The 27,207-nt window shown below is 30.5% G+C and overlaps 8 protein-coding genes across 15 annotated transcripts; 4 read left to right on the top strand and 4 right to left on the bottom strand.

Annotated features, from left to right (window-relative positions):
- Positions 1-122: 122 nt before the first annotated feature.
- On the top strand, positions 123-4,347 carry LOC103569238 (sodium-dependent phosphate transporter 2). 3 transcript variants are annotated; one of them, XM_053739657.1, is made up of 7 exons: positions 123-414; positions 538-578; positions 1,301-2,225; positions 2,296-2,502; positions 2,607-2,817; positions 2,892-3,538; positions 3,895-4,347. In XM_053739657.1, the coding sequence occupies exons 3-7, from the start codon at positions 2,022-2,024 to the stop codon at positions 4,123-4,125; spliced, it is 1,500 nt and encodes a 499-aa protein (XP_053595632.1). In that variant the 5' UTR covers positions 123-414; positions 538-578; positions 1,301-2,021; the 3' UTR covers positions 4,126-4,347. The 3 variants fall into 3 exon arrangements, with proteins under 3 accessions (XP_053595632.1, XP_053595633.1, XP_053595634.1); XM_053739658.1 differs by lacking the exon at positions 538-578; XM_053739659.1 differs by lacking the exons at positions 123-414; positions 538-578 and adding an exon at positions 1,148-1,168.
- A 110-nt stretch (positions 4,348-4,457) lies between these two features.
- On the top strand, positions 4,458-6,561 carry LOC103569376 (EF-hand domain-containing protein 1). The gene is made up of 4 exons (XM_014441588.2): positions 4,458-4,505; positions 4,768-5,116; positions 5,176-5,639; positions 5,710-6,561. The coding sequence occupies exons 1-4, from the start codon at positions 4,458-4,460 to the stop codon at positions 6,544-6,546; spliced, it is 1,698 nt and encodes a 565-aa protein (XP_014297074.2). The 3' UTR covers positions 6,547-6,561.
- Positions 6,562-6,735: 174 nt separating this feature from the next.
- On the bottom strand, positions 6,736-10,859 carry LOC103569233 (YTH domain-containing family protein 2). 3 transcript variants are annotated; one of them, XM_008546422.1, is made up of 5 exons: positions 10,143-10,859; positions 10,009-10,033; positions 9,724-9,843; positions 7,835-9,639; positions 6,736-7,750 (listed from the first exon to the last, which is right to left on the bottom strand). In XM_008546422.1, exons 1-5 carry the CDS (start codon positions 10,176-10,178, stop codon positions 7,700-7,702), a joined length of 2,037 nt encoding a protein of 678 aa, XP_008544644.1. In that variant the 5' UTR covers positions 10,179-10,859; the 3' UTR covers positions 6,736-7,699. The 3 variants fall into 3 exon arrangements, with proteins under 3 accessions (XP_008544644.1, XP_008544641.1, XP_008544642.1); XM_008546419.1 differs by having other exon boundaries at positions 7,835-9,843; XM_008546420.1 differs by having other exon boundaries at positions 7,835-9,843; positions 10,160-10,859.
- Positions 10,860-11,225: 366 nt separating this feature from the next.
- On the bottom strand, positions 11,226-16,655 carry LOC103569232 (nicotinate phosphoribosyltransferase). 3 transcript variants are annotated; one of them, XM_008546417.3, is made up of 10 exons: positions 16,426-16,655; positions 15,896-16,066; positions 15,529-15,655; positions 15,236-15,447; positions 14,667-14,785; positions 14,394-14,587; positions 13,755-13,988; positions 12,687-13,233; positions 12,486-12,614; positions 11,226-12,418 (listed from the first exon to the last, which is right to left on the bottom strand). In XM_008546417.3, the coding sequence occupies exons 1-10, from the start codon at positions 16,499-16,501 to the stop codon at positions 12,341-12,343; spliced, it is 1,887 nt and encodes a 628-aa protein (XP_008544639.1). In that variant the 5' UTR covers positions 16,502-16,655; the 3' UTR covers positions 11,226-12,340. The 3 variants fall into 3 exon arrangements, with proteins under 3 accessions (XP_008544639.1, XP_053594924.1, XP_008544640.1); XM_053738949.1 differs by lacking the exon at positions 16,426-16,655 and adding an exon at positions 16,354-16,421; XM_008546418.3 differs by lacking the exon at positions 13,755-13,988 and having other exon boundaries at positions 16,426-16,654.
- A 2,053-nt stretch (positions 16,656-18,708) lies between these two features.
- Positions 18,709-21,911, bottom strand: LOC103569231 (zinc finger imprinted 3). 2 transcript variants are annotated; one of them, XM_014441571.2, is made up of 5 exons: positions 21,748-21,911; positions 20,500-20,709; positions 20,253-20,428; positions 19,779-20,189; positions 18,709-19,699 (listed from the first exon to the last, which is right to left on the bottom strand). In XM_014441571.2, exons 1-5 carry the CDS (start codon positions 21,904-21,906, stop codon positions 19,354-19,356), a joined length of 1,302 nt encoding a protein of 433 aa, XP_014297057.1. In that variant the 5' UTR covers positions 21,907-21,911; the 3' UTR covers positions 18,709-19,353. The 2 variants fall into 2 exon arrangements, with proteins under 2 accessions (XP_014297057.1, XP_014297058.1); XM_014441572.2 differs by lacking the exon at positions 21,748-21,911 and adding an exon at positions 20,859-21,033.
- A 373-nt stretch (positions 21,912-22,284) lies between these two features.
- Positions 22,285-24,066, top strand: LOC106693528 (cilia- and flagella-associated protein 20-like). Its single transcript, XM_014441541.2, has 2 exons — positions 22,285-23,604; positions 23,659-24,066. Exons 1-2 carry the CDS (start codon positions 23,272-23,274, stop codon positions 24,064-24,066), a joined length of 741 nt encoding a protein of 246 aa, XP_014297027.1. The 5' UTR covers positions 22,285-23,271.
- Positions 24,067-24,122: 56 nt separating this feature from the next.
- Positions 24,123-25,189, bottom strand: LOC103569227 (cilia- and flagella-associated protein 20). The gene is made up of 3 exons (XM_008546410.3): positions 25,000-25,189; positions 24,620-24,931; positions 24,123-24,428 (listed from the first exon to the last, which is right to left on the bottom strand). Exons 2-3 carry the CDS (start codon positions 24,893-24,895, stop codon positions 24,123-24,125), a joined length of 582 nt encoding a protein of 193 aa, XP_008544632.1. The 5' UTR covers positions 24,896-24,931; positions 25,000-25,189.
- Positions 25,190-25,557: 368 nt separating this feature from the next.
- LOC103569375 (protein Mpv17-like) lies at positions 25,558-26,611 on the top strand (the record flags this gene model as incomplete). The annotated part of the gene is made up of 4 exons (XM_008546658.2): positions 25,558-25,612; positions 25,997-26,112; positions 26,179-26,400; positions 26,474-26,611. Coding segments are annotated over 4 exons (531 nt in total), but the record flags the coding sequence as incomplete, so codon positions are not given.
- Positions 26,612-27,207: the final 596 nt, after the last annotated feature.

The raw sequence follows: 27,207 nt of genomic DNA, 5'->3' as shown, positions 1-27,207 counted from the left end.
TGCATATAAATCTAGTATGATATGAATGTGTATTGATGAATGTGTTTAGATTAGGGGAGAGCAAGTAGGAAATGGAGTCCACGTGTCGAGTCAGTATGGAGCTGTGCAGAAAAAGTATGAGGGGTTGAAAATACCAGTGCACGTTAGCAGAGCGGTGGAGGACGATCAATAATATCAGCCCGCATTCGCGTAATCGCTATTTTCGGCACCCTGTCTGTACTCTACATATTTTTCTTACCCCTCGAGACCTGAAAATGTTAACCAATTTTATTCTCGAAAAATCTCAGTCATCTGGATCGCTCATGAGTTTTACTACACGTTACAATATTCAACACAAGACGAGTCCATTTGTATAATATTTTATAATTTATTTTTTATTAATTAATATTACAAGTATTTGAGGTGATTTTTTTTGTAAGTTAGTGAGTAAATTATATTATTTACGTTTTTTAATTATTTATTATTAAAATTAAAAGTTAGTTGGTAACGAGTTTTCTTCCGTTTGTTCATTTTTTTATATTGGATGATCTCCAAAAGAGCTTGTCGACATAAAATTGAGTATGAAAACCAAAATACCGGTAAGGGTTTTTTTCATTTTTTTATTGATAAGCTGCTTTATTTTTTTGGTAAATTTAAAAGGCTCAATCAATTTTTTGGCGGATGTCCTTCACCGGCGTTCTTTTTTTGCATAAATTACCACGCGGTAAATTTTAATTTATCGTAAATTTCAAAAAAATTAAAACTTATTATAAAAAATTAGTAAATTTTACTTTCTTTTATATCGAATTAAAAATACGTAACGTCATTAATAATTAAAATTAATTGATTTATTTATTTTTAAATCTATTGCATAAAATGCAGTAATTACTTTTTATTATTCATAATTATTTAAAAAATTTATTAATTGATTAATTGACAGAATTTTTTTAAGTAAATAATAATTTAATTATTTAATGATTCAATACTCTTTAATAATTATATTTAATTAATTTTATTATTTTATTTTTGTGCAAACAATTAAAATTAATTTTTTTATTTAATTAATTAATAAAATTATTTAAATAAAAATAATAAATTTCATTTTTTAAAAATTGCAATCAATCGATTAAATTATTCCAATCATTACATAAAGTACAGTAATTGAAACCGTTAATTACTTCTCTTACAGGTAATTAAATACCGTTACCTAACAAGAAATTATTAATTAAATTATTAAAATTACACAATAATTTTTTCGATTTAATTACCGTCCAATAATCAATCACACGAATTAAAATAATTATGTAAATTATTTTTGCAGATGGAAAAAACGAAGAGAAGATCAATAAAAGTATTGAAGATAATAATTATGAAGCGTATGGCATTTGGTACTAGAATAAAATCAACGCCTAAGCAAGCAACAAATGAGTGTAATCACTCGACACTACAATAACAATATTCCTCATTATCACCAACCAACAAAGTACTAAATACTATATTTTTATTAAAACAATAATATACAAATAATAACAAACAAACAATAAATAATAAAAGTCATGAAGCTAGTGAATTTGGGTGCTACGGCGATAAACTACCTCCTTTTTATGTACAAATTGTTGAATACCGAATTGATTTTATTATCCTCAAGATACAAAGTATAAATTTATTTAAATAATTATCATATTTATCAATTAATTATTATATTAATCAATCAAATAATCACACACTAATTATTTAATATAAATTATAATAAAGTGTGTGATGGTATAGCATACCCACGTTAAATTGCCAACGCATGTACATATAAATGTACATATGATACATGTAAAAATGTGTATATATTAATTGTATATACACCTAAAGTTATTGAAATTGTAAAAAAAAACAGAAGCGTAATACAGTAGATGGAATTGTTGATAAAAAATTTTATCTGGATGAGAAAAATCTGTTGCATTATTTTAGCGATTGTAATAAGTAATTAGCTGGTAATTAGGAAAACGGAGGAGTGGAAAGTAATATAGATAAGATAAGAATCTGCTAAAATGTCTGAACCGTATGATCCAGAATTTGTTTGGCTGGTAGTTGTTGGTTTTATTGTTGCATTTGTATTGGCATTTGGTATTGGAGCTAATGATGTTGCTAATAGTTTTGGAACGAGTGTCGGCGCTGGAGTACTCACTATTGTACAGGCATGTGTACTTGCGACGATATTTGAAATTGCTGGTGCTGTTTTGATCGGATACAAGGTACCACTTTGATAAAAAATTATGTAATATTTTATGTAAGCTAATAATAACTTTTTTAATGGGTTTCTAGGTATCCGACACCATGAGAAAGGGAATCCTGGATGTTGGTTTATATGAAGGATTCGAGAAAGAATTTATGATCGGTTTACTCTGTAGTCTTGCTGGTTCCGGTATCTGGCTGCTCTTTGCCACAGCACTGAGACTGCCGATCTCTGGAACTCATTCAATTGTCGGTGCTACTGTTGGTTTTTCACTTGTCTGCAGGGGAACTGCTGGTGTAAGTTTTCAGTTTTAATTATTAACCACCAAGATTTTATTCCGACTGATGATTGATAGGTTGATTGATTGACTGATTATTGATTTAATTGGTTCTGTTGGTAGGTGAGATGGATGGCCTTATTAAATATAGCTGGATCATGGTTCGCAAGTCCATTACTGAGTGGCACTGTATCAGTATTAATATTCTGGTTGATTAAAAAGTCAATATTACAAACTAGAAAGCCCCTTGAACAAGGTCTTCGTATCCTGCCAATTTTTTATGGCCTCACTGTGTCCGTTAATATTTTGTCTGTTATTTTGGATGGACCAAAACGTAATTTACTTTTTCACCAAAATATATTACAGGAACAATCATTTATTTCATATTAATTCATTTAAAAATTACAGTTTTACTGCTGGATAAAATACCAAAATGGTCTAGCGGAGTAGCTGCACTGATAGCTGGCTTATTAGCTGGAATAATAGTCTATATCTTTGTGGTACCGGTTCAACGTCGACGTATTTTACTGACAAATCCCATAGACCCGACAAATTTTGGAGCTTGCGACAGCAAGAAAGAAACAACGCCGCTGTCAGTTATAACGGAGACACCTACTACGGCAAATAACACTAAAGTAGTGCAATCTGGTGATCAACCAGGTCTCAGGGGCAACAGTAGCGCTAGTGCACTATTATTAACAACCGGAGCTACTGAAATCAACGATGACGTTGGCGATCCTGTTGATACTCAGAATCATACTGAAGATAATCCCGAGGTAGCCAGACTGTTCTCATTTCTCCAAGTACTCACCGCGGCTTTCGGAAGCTTCGCACACGGCGGTAACGATGTCAGCAACGCTATCGGGCCGTTGATTGGCCTCTGGGCGGTTTATGCCGAGGGATCAGCTAGACAAGAGACTGAAACACCGCTGCTGATCCTTCTCTATGGGGGAGTCGGGATATCTGTTGGATTGTGGATATGGGGAAGACGCGTAATCCAAACTCTTGGTCAGGACCTTGCTAAGATCACGCCCATTACTGGTTTCACTATCGAGGTACATTATTTATTCATCATTACAGAATATTCTAGTTCCTGGTACTAAAATATCTTATTGATCTTTCGAGAATAAATTTTAATTTAAATGCTATTAATATTCCGCTCGATCGATCAGTTTATAAACTCCGAAAACTTTGAACCCTAATATCTCGATAACTACTAAGTTTTATAAAAAATTTCAAGATACCTTTTTTGTAGAAAATTTCATGCTTTACAAAAAATGTTTCCTTACATTTTTCATACAACTTAATATTTGCAGAGATATTTTCAAAAAACTAATCACACTTTTTTTTTAACTTTTGAATTTCTGATGAGAAATTTTATAGATAACAAATTTTTTTACAATTATTACAGGTTGGTGCTGCACTAACGGTACTGCTGGCCAGTAAAGCCGGTCTCCCAGTATCCACAACTCACTGCAAAGTCGGATCCGTCGTCTGCGTAGGCTGGGCTTCACGTGGTGGCGAAGGAGTATCCTGGTCACTCTTCCGCAATATCGCTTTCGCCTGGTTGATAACAGTACCAGCCGCCGGGTTACTTTCTGCCGGCTGTATGATTGCCATGAAACAAGTTGTAGAAATGTGATAATTGTTTTGTTGCTATTTTTGAAAAGAAAAAAAAACATTATTAATTAATTGTTTAATCATTATTATTATTATTGTTTATCATTAAGTATTTATTATTATTATTATTGTAAGCTCATCGCTCACCGCGATCGCTTGAGATGTCAATATCGCGCCATTTGATTATTAATTATTATTATTAAATAAATTGTTTCAATATAGAACAAGTTAATAAAAAAAAAGCTGTTTTATTTTGAGATTAAATAATTTTTAATTTATTTACTTACTCATTACCCTTAGCAACGATCGATACCCGTTGCCAAAGTAAACAACTTACTTTAAATTTAAATCGCGATGGCAGACTTACCTTTGATACCCGGTTACACATTTCAAAATTACTTGGTAAATTAAATTTAAACATTCATTTAATTATAATTACTAATTAGCATCTACCCAAGTAATGAATATTACTATTTCTTTAAGAATCAAGACCACAAGTTGAAGCAGAAGTTAAATTATTCAAGTTCTACAAGAGTTGTCTGTGATTCGAGCATCGGAACTGGGAGACGTCCAGTTGATGCTCTGTCATCGGCTTATATTCAACACCCTGATGAAGTTGTGTGAGTAGTTAGTTAATTAATTAATTTATTTATTTGCTGATGAGCTTGATGTTCTTTGTTGGTTTTATTTAAGATATGACCCGTCATTGACTTATGGAAGATCAAAGACATACGCGTACCGTCAAGTGATACCCCATTATGTATTATTTGCTCAGAAATGTTTGAATTTCAAGGCGTTTTTCCGTCAGAGTGTTCATAATTCCCCGTCAGAGTATCACCGGATACGTCATGTCAACATTATTTACTTTCTCGAAGACGATACCATGTCAGTAATGGAGCCCGCCGTTGATAACGCGGGTTTCAAACAAGGAAGACTTGTACGTCGTGGTAAGATTCCTAAAGTAAACGGCGATTTTTACCATTGGAAGGATTTGAATGTCGGCATTGATCTAGGTAATTATAATTAATTGCTAATTAGTTCGTTGGTTTAAAATTTATACAAATTATTTTAGCAATTTATGGAGTCGTTTACCATACGGTTGACTGTGACACATTTACCAGCGAATTTATGCGGAGCCAGGGCATAGATCTAGGGGAGAAAGAAAATCCGCCCCCGGATTCTTATATCCAGGACCGGGTGGCCAAAGAAAATGCGTCGCGGGCCGCATTGTCGGCGACCCGGCGCACTCGTCCCGGTCTAGAGGACCCGCGACGCAGGTTCTTGGAATTCGATGGCATGGTACTGACTTTTGACGCCACGTGGAATGAAGACCGATACCAGGTTCTGTACTTTTTGACTGATGATACCATCGCGGTGCGAGAGGTCCCGGTGACTAATTATGGGAAAGAACCGTCGCGGTTGTTGTTGAAGAGGATGCGGGTTCCCAAAAATTGGAGCGACGTTTCAAATTCTTTTCCTAGTGTTTATTTAGAGCGCAGTGATGATGGTGAATATTATTCACCAGCTGATTTAATGGTAATTTTTATTTTACTTAATGACATTTTCACTTGGATGCTGGTATTGATAAATTTATTTATTGCCGCAGGTTGGAGAAACAATTTTTGTATTTGGCCGTAAGTTTTATCTTTACGATTGCGATAATTTTACCAGGAAATATTACAGTGAAATGTTGAATATCCAACAGCCAGCGAGGATGTCAACAGGAATTGATGATGTTAAATATGATGATAAGAAAGTTAACGTACGATCTCAGCGAAAAATAAGTGGGATTGATAAAGAAGATGTGATAAGAAAAATCTATAATCATCCAAAGAAATTGCGGTATTTAGCTTCGATGATTGCTGTCCACCCGGAAGACAAAGACCGCGACTTTGTTCTGGAGTACAGTCTCAGTGATGGTAAAATAAAAATAAGCGAAATAGATAAGCGCAATTCGGGACACCGAGGCGGGTGTTTTTTGGCTGCGATGCTCGTGCCCAAGAGCAGAATTTATCGAGCTGACAGCGATGACGAAGACGTTACTTACTATACCCCAGAAGATTTTTATATTGGAGCTGAGATAAATATTTTTAATCACAGATTTTTGATCACGGGAGCGGATTTGTTTGTTTTGAAGTACGTCGAGGGTAATAGGGACAAATTTCCTGCGCATGTCGTTGACAATATTAAAAGTTACTTTGAAAATAAAAAAATTTCGGGTGCTGATGGTATTTGCGATGCTCGAGATAATTGTGATGCAAAGGAGCCGCAGTTGAAGGAGCCAATTTATCCGGCAAGATCTTCAGAATCTCCGAGTGCGCAAAAAATAATTGATAATTTACCAATGGAGAACTGCAATAGTGATTTTAAAAATAGACCTAATTCTAGCAGACAAATTTCTTGGGCTGATCAAATTAATGTTCCTGTACACTGCAATAATTAATTCCAGCAATCTCAATGTCAGAATATTTTTTTATCAAATAATTAAAATTCATTTATGGTATTTATTTTTTTTTTTTAAATTATAATAAATATAAGAATAATTATTGGGAAAATGTAGAGGCCTTAAAGTAAATAAAAAATAAAAAAATGTTAATTAATAATCTATTTTTATTTAATTAATTATTTTCGTTTCTTTATTTCTCATGCATCGGAATAATCGTAATTAAAATTTTATTTGCACGTATTAAAACAAGACAAGAAGAATAAAATCGTGAGTACAATAACAAATTGTTTCTTCCACGTGTATGTATAATTTCAATTTAAATTTAAATATGTATATAATTTATGTCTGTAGTATTTTATTGTATGTAAACATATATGTATGTGTAAGTGTATGATCTCAATAACGTCTAAGCATTAAAAACAAAAAATATATAATATAAATTGACAGACTATTTTTTTACTGATTTAGTTTCTTTTTTCTTTAGCATTTAACACGATCAATAAGATCGACAAACACTTTTTAATCTTTAATTATGTAATTAACATGATTAAATAATAATTAAAAATTCATTTCCAGTCGCGATTCGTCCCAGAGGCCGTAGGCACTGAATTTTAATATTTTTTTTTATTCACTGTCCACTTATCGAGACACACGTCCCAATCTATTTTCGTCATCATTCTTCTTTACTTTTACTTTTATTAATTAATTATTATTATAATTATAATATTTCCATTTCATTTTTAATAATTACTTTTAAAACCATTTTTATTTATCCAAAGTCACACTAGATTGAGGTTTAAGATTTTAAAATCTCAATCAAATTCAATATTCAACACTGAGTTAATAAAACTGATTCATTACTTTTTTTATTTTTATTCAAATCTATTTTTTTAAATTATTATTTTTTTTAAACTGTCGATGTTGCAAATAAGCGATAAGTGTTCATTATTTCATATATTTATACATATATGTATATCACGAATTAATCCTGTTGTGTAATTGAGATAATAAGTAAATGGTCCTTCATCATAATCATCATCATCATCATTGTCGTCGTCGTCATCATCTTTATCTATTCAATTATTGAATAATATTTATCTTGTTGATTAATTATTTATAATTGTTAACAGCATCAATTAAAAGACTGCTGCTACTGACGGGGGTTCCCTCGTCCTCTTCCACGTCCATCACGATTGTGTTCCTGGTTAAGATACAAAAACAACATTAATTAATTAATTGGTAATTAATAGTAAATAATAAAAAGTAAAGATAGAAATGAATGAACCTTGCGCTGATGATGCGAATGCTGAGGATGGTGATGGTCTCTGGAATCATTATGATGAGAATGAGGTCGCCCACGTAACCCGGAAGGCGGCGAATGTTGCTGATGATGCGGTGGCGGCTGATGGTGTTGCTGCTGGTGATGCTGCTGATGATGGTGCTGCATTGCGCCAGGCGGGGGCCCTTTGCGTTGATCTTCTTCAGCCTGTCGCTTCTCGTAATGACCGAAGTCATCAAAAATACTTGTGGTGTGTCGATACGTATGGAGTATACGAAGCACGTGGACACCTTTTGCATGCGGTACTTCTTGTGCATCTCGTGAATTTGTTACCGGTTTGTTTTCATTGTTTTCCAGTCTGATGTGACGTAACTGAGTATTGGGAACGTCTTTAACGTAAATCCAGCGTACGCGAAACTGTCCCTTCCATTTATCTTGAGACCAAACCGAGCTGTTGCTGTGGTAGTCTACGGAAGATACCATTTGTGCCATACCGCAAAAGTGCCCAGATCCATTTACGGAAAAAAATAAATACAGAGGGGCTCCATCTCTGTTAGCCTCTTTGAATGCCTGGTCAAGTCTTTTATTTCCGTGCTCAGTACTGCACCAAATCTCGTACTTAATTGAACGATGAATATCATCCTCTGAGTAAGATTTAATAACAAAAAATCGCGCACCTGGTGCTGTTTGATCAAACTCCCCGGGATTGTAATCATTTTTGACTTTAAGTTCATCGAGAACTGGGTGGGAAAGCGTTGGCGCTGGTGGTAAATGTTGCTGATACTGTTGTGGTGGTGGGGGTGGCTGATGCTGCTGATGTTGATTGTGATGATTTTGCTGGGACTGATGATGCTGTTGATGTTGGGGTGGCTGTTGCTGTTGCTGATGCTGCGGTTGCTGATGATGTTGCTGTTGAGGCGGCTGGGACTGTTGTTGAGACTGCTGATGTTGATGCTGGGGATGCTGTTGTTGATGTTGAGGCTGGTGTGGCGCTTGCTGCTGTTGCTGAGGCATGGGATGCTGAAGTTGTGACCCAGGGCCGTGAGATTGTGGACCAGGGCCATGTGGCAGTGATCCGGGACCATGTGGCTGTGGTCCAAGACCGTGTGATTGTGAACCAGGACCATGAGATTGTGGTCCAGGAGCATGTGACTGCGGCGGTGGTGAAGAAGGCTTCCAACTCGGTGGTGGAGTTGGTCTTTGCCTTGGAATAATTGGCGGTGTGACAACTGGCGGCGGAATTTGAGGCGGTAACGGTGCTTTCGGTGGTGGCGCTGATTTACCCTCACCCCACGTACCAATATCCATATTGTGCTTACCAGGTACTATTGGAGGCGGTGGCATACCGGCTTTTTTCTTCATCACCTGACTGGTAGACACCGGTGGTACCGGTTTAGCTGGTTGACTCGCAACACTCGCCCAGGTTATTTTACGCTGCTCCTTCGGCTCCGATTTACTCTGGGAAGACATTTGATCATGACGTACCTGTTCGCCAGTTCCTAGCGACAAACCCGCGACACCTTGCTCTATTTTCATCTCACTGGCAGCAGTCCCCTCACTGCCACCACTATAATTTTCATTTCCCCTCGGTTGGGGATAGTACTCCTCGTAGCGTGTCTTCCTGGGTGTTCCCCAGGCATTGAAGTCCCCATTGCCAGCTGGGAAATAGTTGAACGCCGGCTGTGCTCCAAAACCGCTGAATCCTCCACCGGCTCCAGCAGCCGCCGCCGTGGAAAACATCTGATCCATGCCACCTCCGTACGCATCGTGACTTATTTGACCGCCGTAACCTGACAAAAAGGCAACTGGATCTGTTCCATTAGACCAGGTACCATCGCCTGCTCCAAATGTTTGATATTGAAATGACGTATTGGTGTAGTAAGGATAAGGCTCACCGGTACCGATTGTTGGGTAGTTTGAATGATGCTGGGTGTTGTTTCCTCCTCGCCATGAATCGAAGTTTGACTCGTCCCCTCCATGATCACTTGGCTGGTGTTCCTTGGGACCATTGTTTGCTAAAAATTTTATTTATTAGTCTAGACATTAAATAAAATAAAATAAAATAAAACAAAACAATCAACCAACCGGCTATAAATAAAATAAGTATTGTCAGCTAGACCCATTGACATAAAAGTGACAATAGCAATCGTAAAAAATAATAATAATAAAAAGGAACTTACTCTGATTTGCTTGTCCTTTCATCCGCTGCATTACGTAGCATGTAAAAACAGATTAATATCTTTATACAGCAAAGATTCTCCAAATATTTAGAAGTGGATGATGAGAATGACGTTGTCCCTGATGACAAACTAACCTGATCTGGCACAGTACCTGTCAATCCAGCTGACATAACCTGCCACCTGGTCCAATCACCTCGTTATCACGAGGGTAATAATGCTCCAGGTCGTATCCACTCGCCGGATAATTATCAGGATCCCGCTTTGCCGATGATGCCACTGATGCTGATGCCGGTGGTGTAAAGAGGGCCCGCTCCAGCAGCAGATCCACCACTCGCAGGATTATTTAGTATTTAAATATAAAAAAAAAGTGTTATAAAAGTGTCAATTAGCTGGCCGATGTAATATCAGTTAAAGATGAAACTATAAACTGTAGCAATGGCAATGCACATCAAGGTCTTTTACTTTTAATATTACACACTACTCACACACTTACTCTTTGTCTCTAGCTCTCTCAAACTTACAAAAGGTCTAATCTCGCCTCTCGCTCCAACCCTCCCGGCTTGGGTACAACTTTTTTATTTTTTCTTACACCGTTTATTCACAATCAAGTGATATATTAATTTAAGTTATGTCTGATGGTATGCCGTATATTTATTATTTAATAAAACCCACTGATCCCAACTATTGTTTTTAGTGTCACAGGGACCACTTGCTAATGCTAAGACAATGATGCTTTTTTAATATGTTTAATTGTATTTTTTATTACCGAGAATCACACACACTATATATCATACACTAGATAGAAAGAAACTCCGGAGTCGGAGGTATTATAATTGCGTGACGTGCACTGACCCCCGACGTATGTACCACCTATGGGTTCACAATACAACTACTGACATTTCAAATATTTATTTTCATTCGCTATCATTTTTTTTAATTCATCTCCGATTCAAATTTTCCCGCTTCAGGGCCTGCAGACTCCAAACTCTGGAGCGCAAAAAAAATTTAATTTCTTGAAATTTTTTTTTTTTATAATCAGAATACTCAGCATTTGCTAGTAAAAATTTTTCCCGCTTTTAGTAAAAAAAAAGAATAATAATAATAATAATAATAAAGTAAAGTCAATAGTGTGTTTTAAAAATAATTTATTTATTTAATAATTATAATTTATGATTAAATTCGAAATATAATTTAAAATAAAAATATAAAGCACCAGGTAAAATAATGTTTTAAAATATTTACTTATTTTCAGTAAAAACCTAATGAAAATCAATAACAAATATTTTATATAGCTTAATTATTTATAATAATAATATAAAGATATGGTAATTTTAATGACACATAACAATATTGCTTTAAGTAAAAAATATTATTTTACAGGTGAGTTAAATAAAAACAAAGTCATTATTTTTTTATTATCAACCTGAGTAACTTTAGCCCGCCAGGATTTGAATTACCCGCCCCAGACATGACATCATTTTATTTTCAACCACAATCACTAACTTTGGAGTCCTCATTAAATTCATAATTAAAAAATCGTCAATTTATTTTTGAGTCTCTAAATTACTCCAGTGGGGTCAAAGTTACTGAGGTTAATGATACAACTTTACACTATGATTATTTATTGTGGTTTGTAATCTAAAAATATTTTTTTTTACATGCAGTAATAAATATATTTACTATGGCAAATATTTAAATCATTTGTACCTTTAAAAGTTTTTTTTTAATTATAAGATAAAAGACCTAGTACCTGATCAATGAACTAGGATCTGATCAGAGAACTATAACCTGATTAGAGAACTAGAGCCTGATTAGAGAACTAGTACCCGATCACTTCATGTATTTGTATATGTACATTTAGTAAATATAGATATATATAAAGTGATAAAGTATTGGGTGTTTTACCTTATACGTAATGCATTTGAATTTTCCCGCCTGAATATTTAATCATTTAAAACTCTTTCAATACAATAATAATTATTAATTATACATTAGAGTCTATACTAACATTAAACATATCTACATCTTGACAACCGACTACTGAATAAAGTATATTATTTACTTTACAGCCAATTGTCTTGAGAAAAAATATTATTTTAGTTATTTTTGATCCATTGATTGTTGCACTCGTTCATAAAACTCTTAGTTATGCATCTTAATAAATTTGTACTCTCAATTTAAATTATTTAACATTGTGAACCTTAATTATAAATATACCTTTGTGTTATCTATTAATCTTCTAATTATTATTATTTTATTAAAAAGGAAAAAATTTATTTAATCTTCATCATAAAAAACGACGAATTTTTTTTACTGATAGCGAACGATTGTTTCAAGATAATTCACCTATTGGCGCATTTTGAACCCAGAGATCATGAATGAATGTATATAAATCATCACTTACTGCCACCTAAAATTCAATTAATTAATTTTACAATTAACAATTAATTAATAACAAATGATAAAATTTAATTTACTTTGTAAGGTGTGGGATTGAGGCTCCTTTTATGATCAGTCCTCAGTGTTTTCAATGATTCGCTGACTCTATTCCTTATGTCCTGAAGCGACGGCAAGGGATTAACAATTTTTCCATCTTTCCAATAGACCTAAAGTTGAAAAAATTATTTTTTAAAAATTAATAAGTCGCAATTAATTAATAAAACAAATAAATATTTTACTTTGTGCAGAGTTTCAACCCTGGTAGGAATTACATAAGCGCGTTTTGACTCTTGAAACGGATGTCTGCAGAGCACCCGAGTGCCAACTTGAGGCGGGGGTTCGTCGCATCGTTGAAGTAAATCAATCAGAGCATGTGAGTCTGCTCCGTACAGTCTGTAAGCATTTTTTCTACCAGGTATCGTTATTTTGTCCACCTCCTGGCTCAGTTTGATCCTCGGGTGATTATTTATCTCGACCATTTTGTAAACGCACCCGAGTGCCGGTTGCCGCTGACATGTCACCAAGTGGGTTCCTACTCCGAAACAGTCAATTTGATGATTCTGCTCATTGAGGCTCATTATTGTCTCCTCATTAATGTCGTTCGACGCGACGATTGTCATTTTAGCGAACCACGGAAGCTTGAAACGCTCAGATAATTTAACAAATGTGTCACGCGCTGCTTGACTCAGGTACGCGAGGTCCCCGCTGTCAATCCTGATACCAACTGCTCGGTACCCCAGCTCCGAAAGTGCAAGTGCGACTGCACAAAAGTTCAATAATCCACTTCTGTAAAATAAAAGTTATTAACTCGGTTAATTTCTTTTTTAACTCTTAATTTATTCAATCCAATGATAAATGTTATGATTTATGAGTTCTTTGTTATTACTTTACTTTATTTAAACCTCGTTGTCGCTGAATAAAATAATCAAAGATATTTATTCTCAAGAAAGCGTAATTTTTTTTTAAATTCTTGAGAACAGGTCTTGGGTAACAGCATGATTGACGTTACTTATATTTTATTGTGTAATTTAAAAATAATTTAATTAGCCAATTACTTAACTATATTTTTAAACTAAGGCTGAATTGGGAAAAGTACAATATAAGGTATAAATTTTGAAAATTTTTAAAAATAAAAATAAAGACGATAGAGATGAAGATGAAGATGAGAAATGACTGATTGATGATAATGAAAAAAAATTTGCTGTTAAGCATCAACATTCTTAGTACTTAATTACACATAAAAAATAAATAAATAAATGAAAAAAGAATTAAAATGAAAAAAGAAAGGACACAACACGAAATCATACCTCACACATAGTTCCCCCAATTCGCCAGGTTTAAATAAGTCATTGCTGTAAGTTGGTGTTTTATTGAGACAGTGTGATGTCTCTTGTTGATTATGAGTAGGAGTACTATAACCATTCTTGTGTAATTCATTATTTATTGTTGAATCATTACGGTCATTAATATTATTATCATCATCTTTGTATTTATTATTTTCGTTGTTTATACGTGACTGCCTCTCGAACGATGATTTAATGCTACAAATACACTAATGTTAGACAGAATACAATAAAAAAATAAAAATAAAGAAACTTTTCTTTAACCAAGTGCGCGTTAAATTGATCTCCATGACATCATTCATTTTTTTTTACTTGATTACTTTTAATCACCGCGACTTTATTTATTCTAATAATATCCTGACATTGATATTAAACGATCCAATATCATGCACAAATAAAATATGCGATAGCATAAATATAAATATATGTATAAATATACATAAGAACGTCGGTTTGTTTAGTTTTTGTCTCAACAAGTGTATCGTATCATATTAATTTAAGCTTCAAGCGTACAGTAACTCAGCAGTACAAGTAAAAATATAATAATAAAAACATCAGCGTGATGTTAAATTATAAAATGTAAATAGTATCTGATACAATTACCTTTTAACATCATAAGTATCCACAAGTGCCATAAAGCCATCGGGAAATGCAATTGCAAAGCCAACCAACGCTGCCAGTTCGCTGTCTGATGCCTCCATAACAAGGGCGCCAAGATCAGATGCTATTTGCTGACGGAATTTGCATGATAATTTTAATAGATCAACTTCTTCCCCCGTTTCTTTGTGTACTAGAGTCTGCAATTAAAGATAAAACATAACTATCAATTACTATAATCATTTATTTATTAAATAAATCAATTATTTTATTACGTACTCGTAATTTTAATTCATCAATACCAGCGAAGGAATTTATGTAAGCGTGTGCATGAGTACCGCGTACTGGAATATCGTAAAGTTTGCCAGCTAGAACATTACTCGTACCATCAAACCCACCTGCAATTAAATATTAATTAATTAAAATAATATCTACAAAAATTTTTAAATCACTGAAGTAATCTCTGGGTAGTTGATGGTAAAAGTTTGAAGGTTTCTTAGTTTTATGACCTAGATATTGTTGTATATATACAATAAATAAATAAAAATCGATTAAGTAATTAACACAAAGTGTTTGAAGATAGTTTTTGAAATATTTTATCTAACTTTTGAGCGATATTAATCCATCCATGGTACTACTGGGCACCGTTTATCGACTTAACCGTTTAAACTTGATAAATAGTAAACTGCTGGTTGTCATGGAGAACTTTAAGTATTTTATTGGATTTATTTGCTGGTCTAATTACTACTTAAACTTAAATATATCTATGTGTTTAATAGCTTGATGGCTATATTGTGATAACTTGTGGGTTAATTGTTGAGTAAATATAAGTAATATAATCAACTTGCCTATATAACTGTATTTTGAGGCACTGAGGCCCCCGTCGGGACCTTGAGCTCGTCGTAATCCGAACTCGAGTAACGATACATTATTACCAGCTGCCATACGATATCGTGCTGCATTTGTAGCCATCAGACTTGCGTAATTCACCAGAGTCAGGAGCGTTGTCTCAAGCAATTGGACCATTATCAATGGGCCTTCTACTCGTATCAATGGAACTCTTTTAATTTATTGGATAAATAAATAAATATATTAATAATTTATTTAGAGTTTAAAATTACGAATTTAAGAACATTTTTACCTGGGAAATACTGCAGAACCTTCTTCGATCGCGTAAAGAGTAACGTCCTTAGGTGTTAGGCCTTTTAAATATTCAAAAAATTCAGGTTCTATTGACGGCGACATCGTTGTTTTCAAATATTCGATGTCTGTAATTTTAAAAAATTTTTTTTATTCACTCAAACAAAGTTTGTTATCATCTTTATTATAATGACAATAAAATTTAAAGTTTTCCTAAGTTTTATTGTAATAATTTGATAACAAGTTGATTTATTTTTATTGCCGTAATTTAATCACGTGCGAATAATAATAGAAGAACTTTATGATGCAATAGTTAATAAAAATTCAATTACAGTTAAATAATACATTTTTTCAAGTAAATAACTTACCACTCTCGGAATATTTAAACTTTTTCATAAATTTTAAACATTCTCCCAGGCCAGCAAAAATAGTAAATTCGCCTCTGAATGGATTCTTGCGAAAAAACAAATCAAATGTCGTGTAATCATTCATTTTCCCGCACTTCCAGTACGCATAGGCCATAGTTATTTGATATAAATCTATAATAAATAAATAAATAAATGAGTAAATAATTATTTTTAAATAAATAACTGACTTACAGGATAGTAAAAAATAATAGCAATAAAAAATGAATAAAATAAGATATAGTACGCATTTAACTGTGATGTAATACTGATAATAATAAATAATTAAAAACTTAACGAGTCATTAATTATAAATTATAAGTTGCTACTTAATTATTTTAAAAAGTTATGAATAATAAAATTATATTGACATCCGTAGGTGCTAAAAAAATGTTTAAATTAAATTTGAAAATATTACTTGCCATTTAAAGGTTAAGATAAACTGAGTAATTAAAAATGCGGTGTATAAATATTAAGTTTATTATTTAAAATACCTGTGAGTAATGGTTGTACGACACTATTTTGTTGGGTTCCATTTGACAATCCCTGACAATCGCTGTCGTGCAACATTTTTATTTAAGATAAATATTGACAATAATATTTGAATTTAAAATAAAACCAATTATTTTATTATTTTAAATGAATGTGCGTTTGAAAATAAAACTTTTTTTTTTGTTCTCGCACTTTTCTATCAACAAAAAATAAAATGAACGAGGATGATGATGATGATGAGAAAGGAAGAAGGAGAAGGAGAATATTAAAAACGAAGGTTACTATTGTTGTCGATTAATAAACACGCTAGATGGCGATAAATATTTTTTACTTAATTTATAATTAATAATAATAATTAATATAAAATAAAAACAGGGATTTTTTTATTTCATTTAAACTCGAGAGTCAAATTTTTTTCCAGGATTTTGTAAATAAACAGAAGCTTTGACTTTCACTGTCACGAACAGACTAGCGTGATGGACTCTGATCATCGTGTTTATATTCTCATATATATGTGTATGTATGTATGTATGAGTACCCTCTCTCTTTTTGTTACTTGCAATAACATATACTTTATTCTTTTCCAGAGTACATGAAAGCTAAACTTGAATGGATCGAAAAGCTTTTTATTAACTATATATTTCTATAAATATAAGTATATAAACATATATATGACATGATAATAAGGAATTTGTAAGATCAATATGACAATTTGAAGGACATTGATAAGTTTTAAATTAATGCAAAATATTTTTCTTGTTTGAAAGTTAATTTTTTAAATTTTCTTTTTTTTATGATTTTTAAATTTAATTTATGATTTATGACTTTGAAATTCCAACTTACATTCAAATTTACGAGGCAAATAAACTTTTAGTTATGATATTAATTGTTATTCGTTAAGTTTTTTTATTACAGTAAAGTTGGCGGACATTTGACAATTTTTAAATTTTAAAATAATATAATATGAATTTTTTTAACAAAAAAATTAAAAAATGGACTATTAGGAAATTCAAAAATCAGTACATGCATTTTTTTTTTATTTTATCAATTTAATTGTTTAATTTTTTTCATATGTAATTTAAAAATTGTCTTATGTTTGCGAAATTTAGACTCGTGTTTTTTTTCTAAATTTTAAATTCGTAATAAAATAGAAGAAAAAAACTTTTAGTATTAAAAAGTTAAATGAACTTGGAAATAATTATTTAACTGATGTGTTATAAGATATACATGTATATATTTATGAAGAAAGTTAATAGGTTTGCATGTTACAACAATATATAGATAACGATTTAGCAAACTGCAAATTTTCGTACTGCAGTAAAAAAAATTATTGATAAAAAAAATAATTATTGTGAGAGTGAAAAAAAATTATATAAGAATAATAAAAGATAAATACTCATACTAAGTGTAAATAAAATAATTATTTTTATATGATAAGATTAGAGTAACTTTAGCTGTCAATTTTAATGTATGAGTTTACATAACGAAATAAATCAGATAATAAATAATAAAAACATTAGTTAATATAATTGTGATTTATTAAAGGATTAACAGACATAAATTTATTCATACAAGCAGTTCGATGTCATTTATTTATACATATTTGTCCAGATAAGCCAAAATAAATTATTAATTATCTACATCGACGAGAAAATAATAAAAATATATAGTAATTAATTCTAGTAATAACAAAATAAGACGACATTTAAATGCATTGATCCCGCAATTGCGTTTTGCAATTCTACTGGATGCTTAAACAATCCCTGATAAAAAAAACTCCGATTCAATTTGATTGGAAAATTCTAATCAGATTCGATCGGAGTTTTTGATCAGGAATTCACTCATTTATTTTCTGTTTAAATAATCCAATAAGTTCTGATTCATATGTCATAAATCTGATAAATTTTTTTATAAAAATTATTTGGCTGCATAAGAAATTTTATTTTTCTTTTTATAAAAAAATTACGAGCCAATAAAACCAATGGGACTTTATTAGAGGCATGAAAAATATTTTCTAATATATTTTTACTGAATTATTAAAATAACTTTTAAATATTCCGAAAAATTTTCATCAGAATTTATTGGATTTGTTATTCACATACAATCCTATATATTTATTATTTGTAGATATATGTAAGTATATATTACTATCAATAATCTAAATCTATTCAGACTTTTATTTGTTTTTATATTATTATTAAATTATATATTTTTTACTTTACGACTTAAAACTAATTGGTAGTAACATAGCAAATAAATAAATAAAAAAAAATTTAACAGGAAACTCTAATTAGACTTTTATCATTTTTACAGTCTTTATGTTGTTTACCTTGGCAATTGTTTATTATGTTATACCATTTGTTACTAAACTAAAGATATATATTTTTATACACGTGTTTCTAGATTACAATTTAAAATATTGTGCAGTCAACAAATAAATTTTACAATAAATAATAACTCAATTATTATTATTATTATTTTCAAAAACTATTTTCTTTGGCAATTTATTTATGCGATTCGCGTTATCTACGAAGACCCCAATTTTATCACAGACCTACTATATTTTATTTAATATTTATAATATAATAATAAACGTTTATATAATAAAGGGTTTCATAGTGCGCGATTTTATCAGAGATTATTTAACAAATTAAAACAATTTAATAATAAATTAACGACAAAGTATTCTAATTAATAATAAAAAAACAATAAAACAAAATATATATCATTTATTTAATTGATAATTATTGTCACTCTTAAATACTTGAAATAAAAACTTGAATTTTAATCTGTTAAATAATCTCTCGTACTCTAATATTACTAAAAAATATAATTTGTCTTTAGACTCACATTTAAAAAATTTATTTATCTATAAAATAATTAATTTTATTTTATAATTCGATAACTAAATTATAAATAAATAACAAAACTTATCTCATAAGATCAGCAGCACGTTGTCTATCACGATGTACTTCTTTGGGATGCATGCGTTTCCGGTGAGAAAAACAGTTACCGGAACTGGCGAACGCTTTGGGGCAATACGGGCATTGATAAGGTCGTGCTCCAGTATGTTGATTAATGTGAAACTTTAGATCCTGATTACGTTTGAATGTTTTATCACACAGAGGACAGGCATGTGGACGCAAATCTGAGTGAGTAATACTGTGAGCACGCAGAGTTGAATTTGTCGGGTAAACTCTGCCGCAAACACTACACGGAAATTGTATCCCACCATGATACTCTTTATGCCGATAAAGATTTGACTGGGTTTTGAATCTGAAACGACCCGCCAAATTTTTAAAATAAATATTTATCATCTAAATTTATGAGCATTATTAAAATTTAAAATAATTACATCCGGCCACAGATATCACAGCCATATTTTCCTTTAGGCCGATGGGTTTCTAAATGTACTTTTAAATTTCCTTTTGTTGATATTTTCTTATTACAAATTGGACAGATAAAACTACCTGATGAATTTTCAGATGTATTAGGCATCAAGACCCCATTGTTCGGATTGTTATTGTTTAAATTATTAAGCGCCGATGAAATAACTTTCGGGTCATCGCAGTGGGACTCTGTGCGCGGCAAATGAGACCACAGATGATTTTGTAAATTTATTTGGCTATCGAATCCACGTGAACACAACGTACAATTAAACTGTTTGTTTAATAACTCATTTTGCTCTTCTTCCTCTTGTTCTTCTTCTTCATTCAATTTCAAAGTCGAATATTTATTTGGCTCTTCATTTATACTGAGACTATCTCTAAATAAAAAAATAAATTAGTAATTAAATCGTCAAGCAAAGAAAATAAACTCCAATAATTACTTGGTGTAGCTTCTGTCATCATCGGAATTAAAATCCGACTCTGGTGTGATAGAACGATCTAGACCGTACTGAAGAAAAATCATCGGGTCAACTTTGACCTCCATTTCTTCAGTCAATATTGACTCGTCTTCGATTGGTGTTGCCGACAAATCTGATAATCCTTCAGCATCTTCATTCTATTTTCCAATAAAATTTATAATTATTGACAATAATAATAATAAATGATACAACAATAACTTAAAATTACCTTATTAAGAATAGACCGGAGTAATCTTTTGTCTCCTTTGTCATCATCGTTATCATTTATCTGCTTAATATCTCCATTATCTCTCCCATAATACTGTACTTTAAGTTTGTCCTGTGCACGATGTGACAAAGTAACAAAGCGATGAATATTTTCCAGTCGTTTAATGCACATTGTGCATACAATTTTCGGTAATCTATCTTCCGATGATACCTTTAAATACAGCGCAATTAAATCAATCAATCAATAACAATATTTATTATTATTATTATTATTATTATCCGTATCTATTAAATATAATAACACGCATATTTATAAAAAGCATAATACAAATAATAATAAATAAATATATTGATGTTTACGTCAAGTGATAACTTTTAAATTCGCTGACGTGTTAATTCATATCTATTTTTTATACATCGTCATATCTTGTCTGCAATTATATTTATAGGTAATGATATAGATGTATAGTTATGTAGATAATGTTTGAGTGATAAAGGCCAAGAGGTGGGAGTCTATAAGCTCCATTATATATGTATATAATTGCAAATACATATATATAATTCTTTCTCTCTTTATCTTTGTTTCTTTCCTATACATTATTCTACTCCATTCGTGTTGCCTGGTTCTATTATATTCGTAGCAATCGATAAAATGCTAATTTTTAACACTTTTATGGATTGTGCGCAATAATAGTTTTTAATTTAATTGCATTAATAAATTATTTTATTTAAATAATTAATTGTTTTTAAATTAGGACACTAAAGTAGCAGATTTTGAAAAAATTTATAATTTTTATATTACGAATTTAATCATTTATAGAAAAATCTTTTAAAAATTGAATTTTGATTGCAAATAATTTGTTTGGGATAATTAAAAAATTGTCTGATGTCTGGTATTTTGTGTCATTTTGAATTTGAGTTTACTTTTTGATTAAAAATTGACATGACAAATAATAACTTCTTAAATGTTATGAGTGTGAATGTGCCAGACATCAGACAAATTTAAAATTATAAATAAATAGAGTAAATAATTAAAAAAAAATATTTATAAAAAATGCACTTAGTAATTATAAAATTTCTTAAATGCGAATTTTCTTAAAATTTAATTTTATTTATTACTTACTCTATTTATTTATAAATTTAAATGTGTTTGATGTCTAAGATATTCACACTCATTAGATATTTAATAAGTAAATAATTAGATGTTTTGATTGATTTAAATTAATGATTAATTTAAAAATTAACTTACCAATATGTAGAGATATTTACGTATCTTTGTTTGAAGATGATTACATTTACCATCTTCGTCAAAAATATTTATCCTGTCATTTTTATCACTTATATATTCAGCACATATTCTACACTGTGATTCATCTTGATTTTTATCACAACATGCGTTTACATTCATTTCAATTAATTTTTTAAAATAATTTATCAATTTATTTATTTAATTATTAATATAATTAGTATTATTTATTAATTATATAATTTTTTTTGTTTTAATACTTAATAAAAAATTAATGAATAATAAAATATAATAAGAGATCATCGATATAATTAAAAATGAATTTCCCTCGTTGATACTTTGCCGCTCGTGTCGTCGACCTTACGCTCACGCATTTTTATTTATATTTATTTTTACTTTAAAATAATAATAGTAATTATTATTTATTTTATTAATAAAATAAAAGAATTAAATTACACAAGAAATTAATTATCATAAATAATCATAACTATTATGATAGATAATAATATTTCTAAAGTGATAAGCGCGCGTGAACTCGAATTTTGAAAATGAAAAAAAAATAAATTTAAAATTTAAAAATTTTCTTCAGTGAAAAAATAAAAAAATAGTATTTTAAGTTTTATTTATTCAGGTCTCGACTCTCGGGACCTTATTTTTATAAATATATATTGTTATTATCGTGTTATGGACCACGAGATTGGTGAGATTACTCTGACGCGGTCTCGACGCTTTAAAAAGTACGTCGGCGCCGGGCGTCGGCGTCTCCCCCAAAACGAGTGCTCAATACAAAATATATAATAGCATTCGTCGATTTTTAAAATCATAGTAGTAGTATAATACATATATCTTTATATATTTTATATATCTATAACTGTCGGCAATATATATACATTGCATACATACATTTATATTTAATGTATACATATACGTGCGCATGAAAAATTTTATTCGCGTTGTCGCGCGCTTAGACATTTTTATTATACATTTATCAAAACTATATATCGTTATACATTTGTCAATTATTAATCTTTAATTTCAAATTTTTTTTCAATTATAAAGATTTATTTTCATAAAATCAATTTAGAAAAAAAAGTTTATATACATTTTCAATAATTTATTTTAACTAAACAATCAGTCGATGCTTTTTAAAAATTCATACGGAATTTAAATTTTCGGAGTCATATAAATAATTTTTGTAATTAAAAATAAAGTAATTGCAGATAAAAAAACACTAGTGAAATTTCCCACTTTTAAGACATTAAAAAAAAAATCAATACTTAATAATTATCAATTAATTGCAGACAGCACATGCGTATTTCATTCTTATTTTATTTTTATTACTATCAGTATTTAATAAAATATTTAATGACTGAAAAAAAATTGGGTCATTTAATCTTCAAAATTATTTTTCATAAAAAAAATTAACTGACTGATGATTAATTTCAATGAGAGAAAAATGATTTTCATTTTTTTTATCCTTATTAACCATAAATTTAATTTTTGAATAAAAAATGTAAAGAAAAAAAAATGTCAAAATTAAATTACGATAATTTTGAATATTTATTGTGTACTGTAATTGAAAATCCTTTGGTACAATGGTCAAAATTTATTTCATTAGGCGGGAAAATAAAGAGAGTAAAAGACAATTTACTAAAAAATGATCGAGTTATTGAAGTAATTGAGAAAAGCGAGCGTAGTAACAGTAAAGATTACATACCGACATTGCTAAACTGCCCAGCAGATCCCGAAGCTTCGCTAGATATAAAGCTTCCGGTTCTCGTGCTGGTCTTGAAAAATCTTAAGCTCGAAGGGAAAATCGAATTCCAGGTCTCGTCACTCAACCCGACGCCTTTACCCCGTCAATAATAATTAACAATTAGAAAAAATATTAACAAACATTATTTTTTTATTTAGATTATCGATGAGTGCGATTGCCGACGTCGTTTCGTCTTAGTGGCTAACACAACACGTGAAAAAATACAAAAAATAACGGTGACAACAGCATTTATACCTTTGGTACTTGCAGATAATTGGAACAAAGTTGAAATAAATTTAATTACTTTGTGCAAAGACATCTATTCTACCGATTATAAGTCATTTCAACGCATAGTATTGCATCCTAATTTCCGTTTTCGTCGTATTTATTTACATGATCATCATTATCAGAACAACAATGATGTTATCAGTGAACTTTATCAGGCGCTTACTGATTTAAATTCATTAAAAAATAAAAAAAAATCAATTAAAGATAAATCTTGTCAAACGCAATCAATTATTATCAATTCGAAGCCAAAAATTAAACTTAAAAAACTTAAAAAATAATTGATTTGCTGATCAACAATCGACTGATAAGTTACCAGTTAAGTCTCCTAAATAAATTAACATTTAGCTTTATTTTGTATTGGCAAGAATAATTTAAATTCTGCCGGTAATTCGTCTTCGGAATACAGTCTATCAGAGAAATAAACACGACGTATACGACAATTAGCGTGGATTTGTACACGTAATGTTTCGACATAATTTGTTCCGTAAGCACGGCGGGTAAAGTCTGCAAGATTGAATTGGATTTGATTCCATCCATCGTCAAGTCTCATTGGCATCGTGCATATGAAAGGTTTTACGCGAGTTGTTGACTGATAATTGCTCGCACGAAATCTTCTACGTACATTTTTGTCATCAATTACCTGTAATGTGTTTAATAAATTAGCAAAGTACTTAAATCATTTAATAAAATAAGAGATTATATTTTTGCGATCCTGAATTAGCAGACAATTCACAATTTTCGATTTTTTTTTTATTTATCATTTTTAAAAAAATCAAAAATTATTAAATGTCAGCGAATTTTAGGATTATATTTTTAAAAATGAGCGCTTACTTGAACTTCAAATGTAAAATATTTTTTTAAATTCTTGATAATCATGACTAAAAACGGCAGTTTTATTCCCAGAGTTTTTCTTGGGTCAGCTGGGCATGTTATATACGTAGTACTTACATTACTACCAAGTATTTCAAGTACTAAACTCTGAATATCGTTGTCGGTAATACGTTTTATGTGGCCATTACGTACTTTTTTGTCCCATATTTGTAGAGGTTTACTTCCAATCGAATATAAAATCGATAAAAACCCACTTTGAAATGTATTTTTGAACATTTTATCCTAGATATTTATTACCTATTTATTTTTGACCTGTAGAAAAAAAGTTTTATAAATTTTATGAAAACAAATAAATTTATAGGCTGGAATTGAAAACTTACTTTTTGTAAATCTCTAAAAAATATCGCAACAATTAATTCAAAGTTAATTAATTCAATTGATAATTAGATATATAATGTTACTGATTATTGTGATATTTAAGTACTTGTTTGATCAATTACGAATGTTTTGTTACAAAAAATCCGTCCATGGCCATGGCAACATCTAGGTTATAAACAAACTTATTTTTAAATATACCATGAATATATCGATGCTGTGTATCGATAGTCGAAAAAAAAAACGTGGGAAATGTCAAAATTAAAAATAGACATCACGTGCAATCAACAATATAATTAAATATTAATTAATAAATTATTTAAAAATTAAATAAATAAATTTTTTGAATTTAAATTTGAATGTCAATTTATAAATTAATATTACGAGTGATAATTAATTTCAATGGTTAATTTATTTTTTAAAAATTGTTTTACTGACGAGATGAGGATTCAAGATCACAAATTATGCAATTATTTTAACCTTAAGTCATTAAATATTTTATTTTATATTTATATAAGTTTTTTGATAAAAATTGTAAGTGAAATATGAGTAAATTTTTTAAAATTTACCAAAATTTGTTAGTTAAATATCCGATGGGTATGCAGGCGTTGCAAGCTGGTAATTTTCATTGTTATTATTGTTTATTAATTTTGTTTAATAATCATGAGAGTAAATGCAGCAGATATGAAACAATTTATAAACTTTAAATAAATTAATTAATTAAAACAATTAAATTGAAAAAAACGCGCGTACTGATTATTTAATTATTCGAATATACATTTTTTTATTTTATTTTTATTTTTATTTTATTTATGGAGGAGGGGGCAAAATGGGATATAACCAAAATTTTATTAAAAACATTTGTGTAAGTCCCCGAAATCCCAATAGTCTTTTCTAGTCCGGTTTTCTCCCACTTCCGATGCTTTTTATTGTAAAATTTAAAAAGTTTTCAATTGTCAGCTATATTGAAACATTAATAATTAGTGTAAATAATTATTGAAGGTACATTAATGGGTGTTGGTGATCAAATAGCACAAAATTTAGTCGAGAAACGTAAATTTAATGAACTTGATTTTTTACGTACTGCGCAATTTTATTCAATTGGTCTTTTTATTGCCGTAAGTTCGTTTAATTTAATTTTTCAAATAAATTGAATTTTAATGATAAATAGTTAATTAATTAAGGGACCATCTGTAAGAGGCTGGTATGGAATTCTTGATAAATATTTCGGATCCAAAGGAAGTGTCGTCGCTTTAAAAAAAGTCGCTTGTGATCAATTTTTATTCGCGCCCCCATTCATCGCCGTTTTGTTGGCAACCATTGGTTTCATGCAGGGCAATAATGCCGAGGGGGTTCAGAAAAAATTGTCTAATGAGTACAAAGATATTCTTATAAATAATTACAAGGTAATTAATAATTAGTAATTAGTATCTAGTTACTGAAATATAATTCAAGTTTAATTCAAAAATTATTTTTCAGATTTGGCCCCTGGTTCAATTAATTAACTTCGGTCTCGTGCCATTGAACTATCAAGTACTCGTCAATCAAATCGTTGCTATATTTTGGAATACATATATTTCATTTAGAACCAACAGAGATTCAGTTAAAAATCAGTGATATATTTAATTTTAATTTTAACAATTATTATGTTTAATTGCTTGTAAAAATAATTACTATTTAATTGTAAATATTTGTGGTATTGATTATTTTTAATTTTCATAACAATGTCTTAAATAGTCGGTATTAAAAAAAATAAATTTAGAAAATTTTCAAAGTTATTTGACATTCTGTTTATATTTTGTGAAAATTTTAATAAAATGATTAAATTTCAATTTTGAAATTTCGCGCCGTTGGCGCCACTGCGCGTCACTGTATTCAGCGTTCATTTTACTAGAGTGGGGAGCGAGAGAATCGCAAGATCGATTGCCTAGTATCAACTGGCGGTCCAATAGCGGCAGTCAGTATCATTTACAATGACAGTAGTCGTCCAGATCCTTCTTCACGTTTGAATTGAAACTTTTTGCGGTAGCGTCGTGTAATTGTCCATAAAAGTTATTGTTTAATTAAATTGTGCAGTGTTTGTAAAATTTAAATTGTGTAAAGTGTCTGTCGTGTCGTTAAGTGTTAAGTGTTCAGTGCTAGTGCAAAGTGTTCCTGATGGCTGATGCTGATACCTGCCTAGTTCCTGAGCAAACTCATCCGGCATCGTCTGG

The sequence above is a fragment of the Microplitis demolitor genome, chromosome 5 (assembly GCF_026212275.2).
Source record: "Microplitis demolitor isolate Queensland-Clemson2020A chromosome 5, iyMicDemo2.1a, whole genome shotgun sequence".
Taxonomy (NCBI): domain Eukaryota; kingdom Metazoa; phylum Arthropoda; class Insecta; order Hymenoptera; family Braconidae; genus Microplitis; species Microplitis demolitor.
The sequence above is the reverse complement of the archived record's forward strand: the minus strand, read 5'-3'. Positions and strand labels throughout refer to the sequence as shown.

Excerpts from the sequence above, each read along its gene's own strand:
- LOC103569238 (XM_053739658.1), top strand. The coding sequence starts at position 2,022 with ATGTCTGAACCGTATGATCCAGAATTTGTTTGGCTGGTAGTTGTTGGT. Across the intron at positions 2,503-2,606 it reads TCTGCAGGGGAACTGCTGGT|GTGAGATGGATGGCCTTATT; the intron begins GTAAGTTTTCAG and ends TTCTGTTGGTAG. Across the intron at positions 3,539-3,894 it reads TTACTGGTTTCACTATCGAG|GTTGGTGCTGCACTAACGGT; the intron begins GTACATTATTTA and ends CAATTATTACAG.
- LOC106693528 (XM_014441541.2), top strand. The coding sequence starts at position 23,272 with ATGTCAAAATTAAATTACGATAATTTTGAATATTTATTGTGTACTGTA. Across the intron at positions 23,605-23,658 it reads ACCCGACGCCTTTACCCCGT|ATTATCGATGAGTGCGATTG; the intron begins CAATAATAATTA and ends TTTTTTATTTAG.
- LOC103569231 (XM_014441571.2), bottom strand. The coding sequence starts at position 21,906 with ATGAATGTAAACGCATGTTGTGATAAAAATCAAGATGAATCACAGTGT. Across the intron at positions 20,429-20,499 it reads TCCGGTCTATTCTTAATAAG|AATGAAGATGCTGAAGGATT; the intron begins GTAATTTTAAGT and ends ATTGGAAAATAG. Across the intron at positions 20,190-20,252 it reads GATGACAGAAGCTACACCAA|AGATAGTCTCAGTATAAATG; the intron begins GTAATTATTGGA and ends TTTTTTATTTAG.
- LOC103569227 (XM_008546410.3), bottom strand. The coding sequence starts at position 24,895 with ATGTTCAAAAATACATTTCAAAGTGGGTTTTTATCGATTTTATATTCG. Across the intron at positions 24,429-24,619 it reads ATTTTACATTTGAAGTTCAA|GTAATTGATGACAAAAATGT; the intron begins GTAAGCGCTCAT and ends AACACATTACAG.
- LOC103569376 (XM_014441588.2), top strand. The coding sequence starts at position 4,458 with ATGGCAGACTTACCTTTGATACCCGGTTACACATTTCAAAATTACTTG. Across the intron at positions 4,506-4,767 it reads ACACATTTCAAAATTACTTG|CTTGATGTTCTTTGTTGGTT; the intron begins GTAAATTAAATT and ends TTTGCTGATGAG. Across the intron at positions 5,640-5,709 it reads ATTCACCAGCTGATTTAATG|GTTGGAGAAACAATTTTTGT; the intron begins GTAATTTTTATT and ends TTATTGCCGCAG.
- LOC103569233 (XM_008546419.1), bottom strand. The coding sequence starts at position 10,178 with ATGTCAGCTGGATTGACAGGTACTGTGCCAGATCAG. Across the intron at positions 9,844-10,008 it reads GAAAGGACAAGCAAATCAGA|CAAACAATGGTCCCAAGGAA; the intron begins GTAAGTTCCTTT and ends TAAAATTTTTAG. Across the intron at positions 7,751-7,834 it reads ATTCGCATCATCAGCGCAAG|GAACACAATCGTGATGGACG; the intron begins GTTCATTCATTT and ends TATCTTAACCAG.
- LOC103569232 (XM_008546417.3), bottom strand. The coding sequence starts at position 16,501 with ATGTTGCACGACAGCGATTGTCAGGGATTGTCAAATGGAACCCAACAA. Across the intron at positions 13,989-14,393 it reads GATACTTATGATGTTAAAAG|CATTAAATCATCGTTCGAGA; the intron begins GTAATTGTATCA and ends GTGTATTTGTAG. Across the intron at positions 12,615-12,686 it reads GGGTTGAAACTCTGCACAAA|GTCTATTGGAAAGATGGAAA; the intron begins GTAAAATATTTA and ends TTTCAACTTTAG.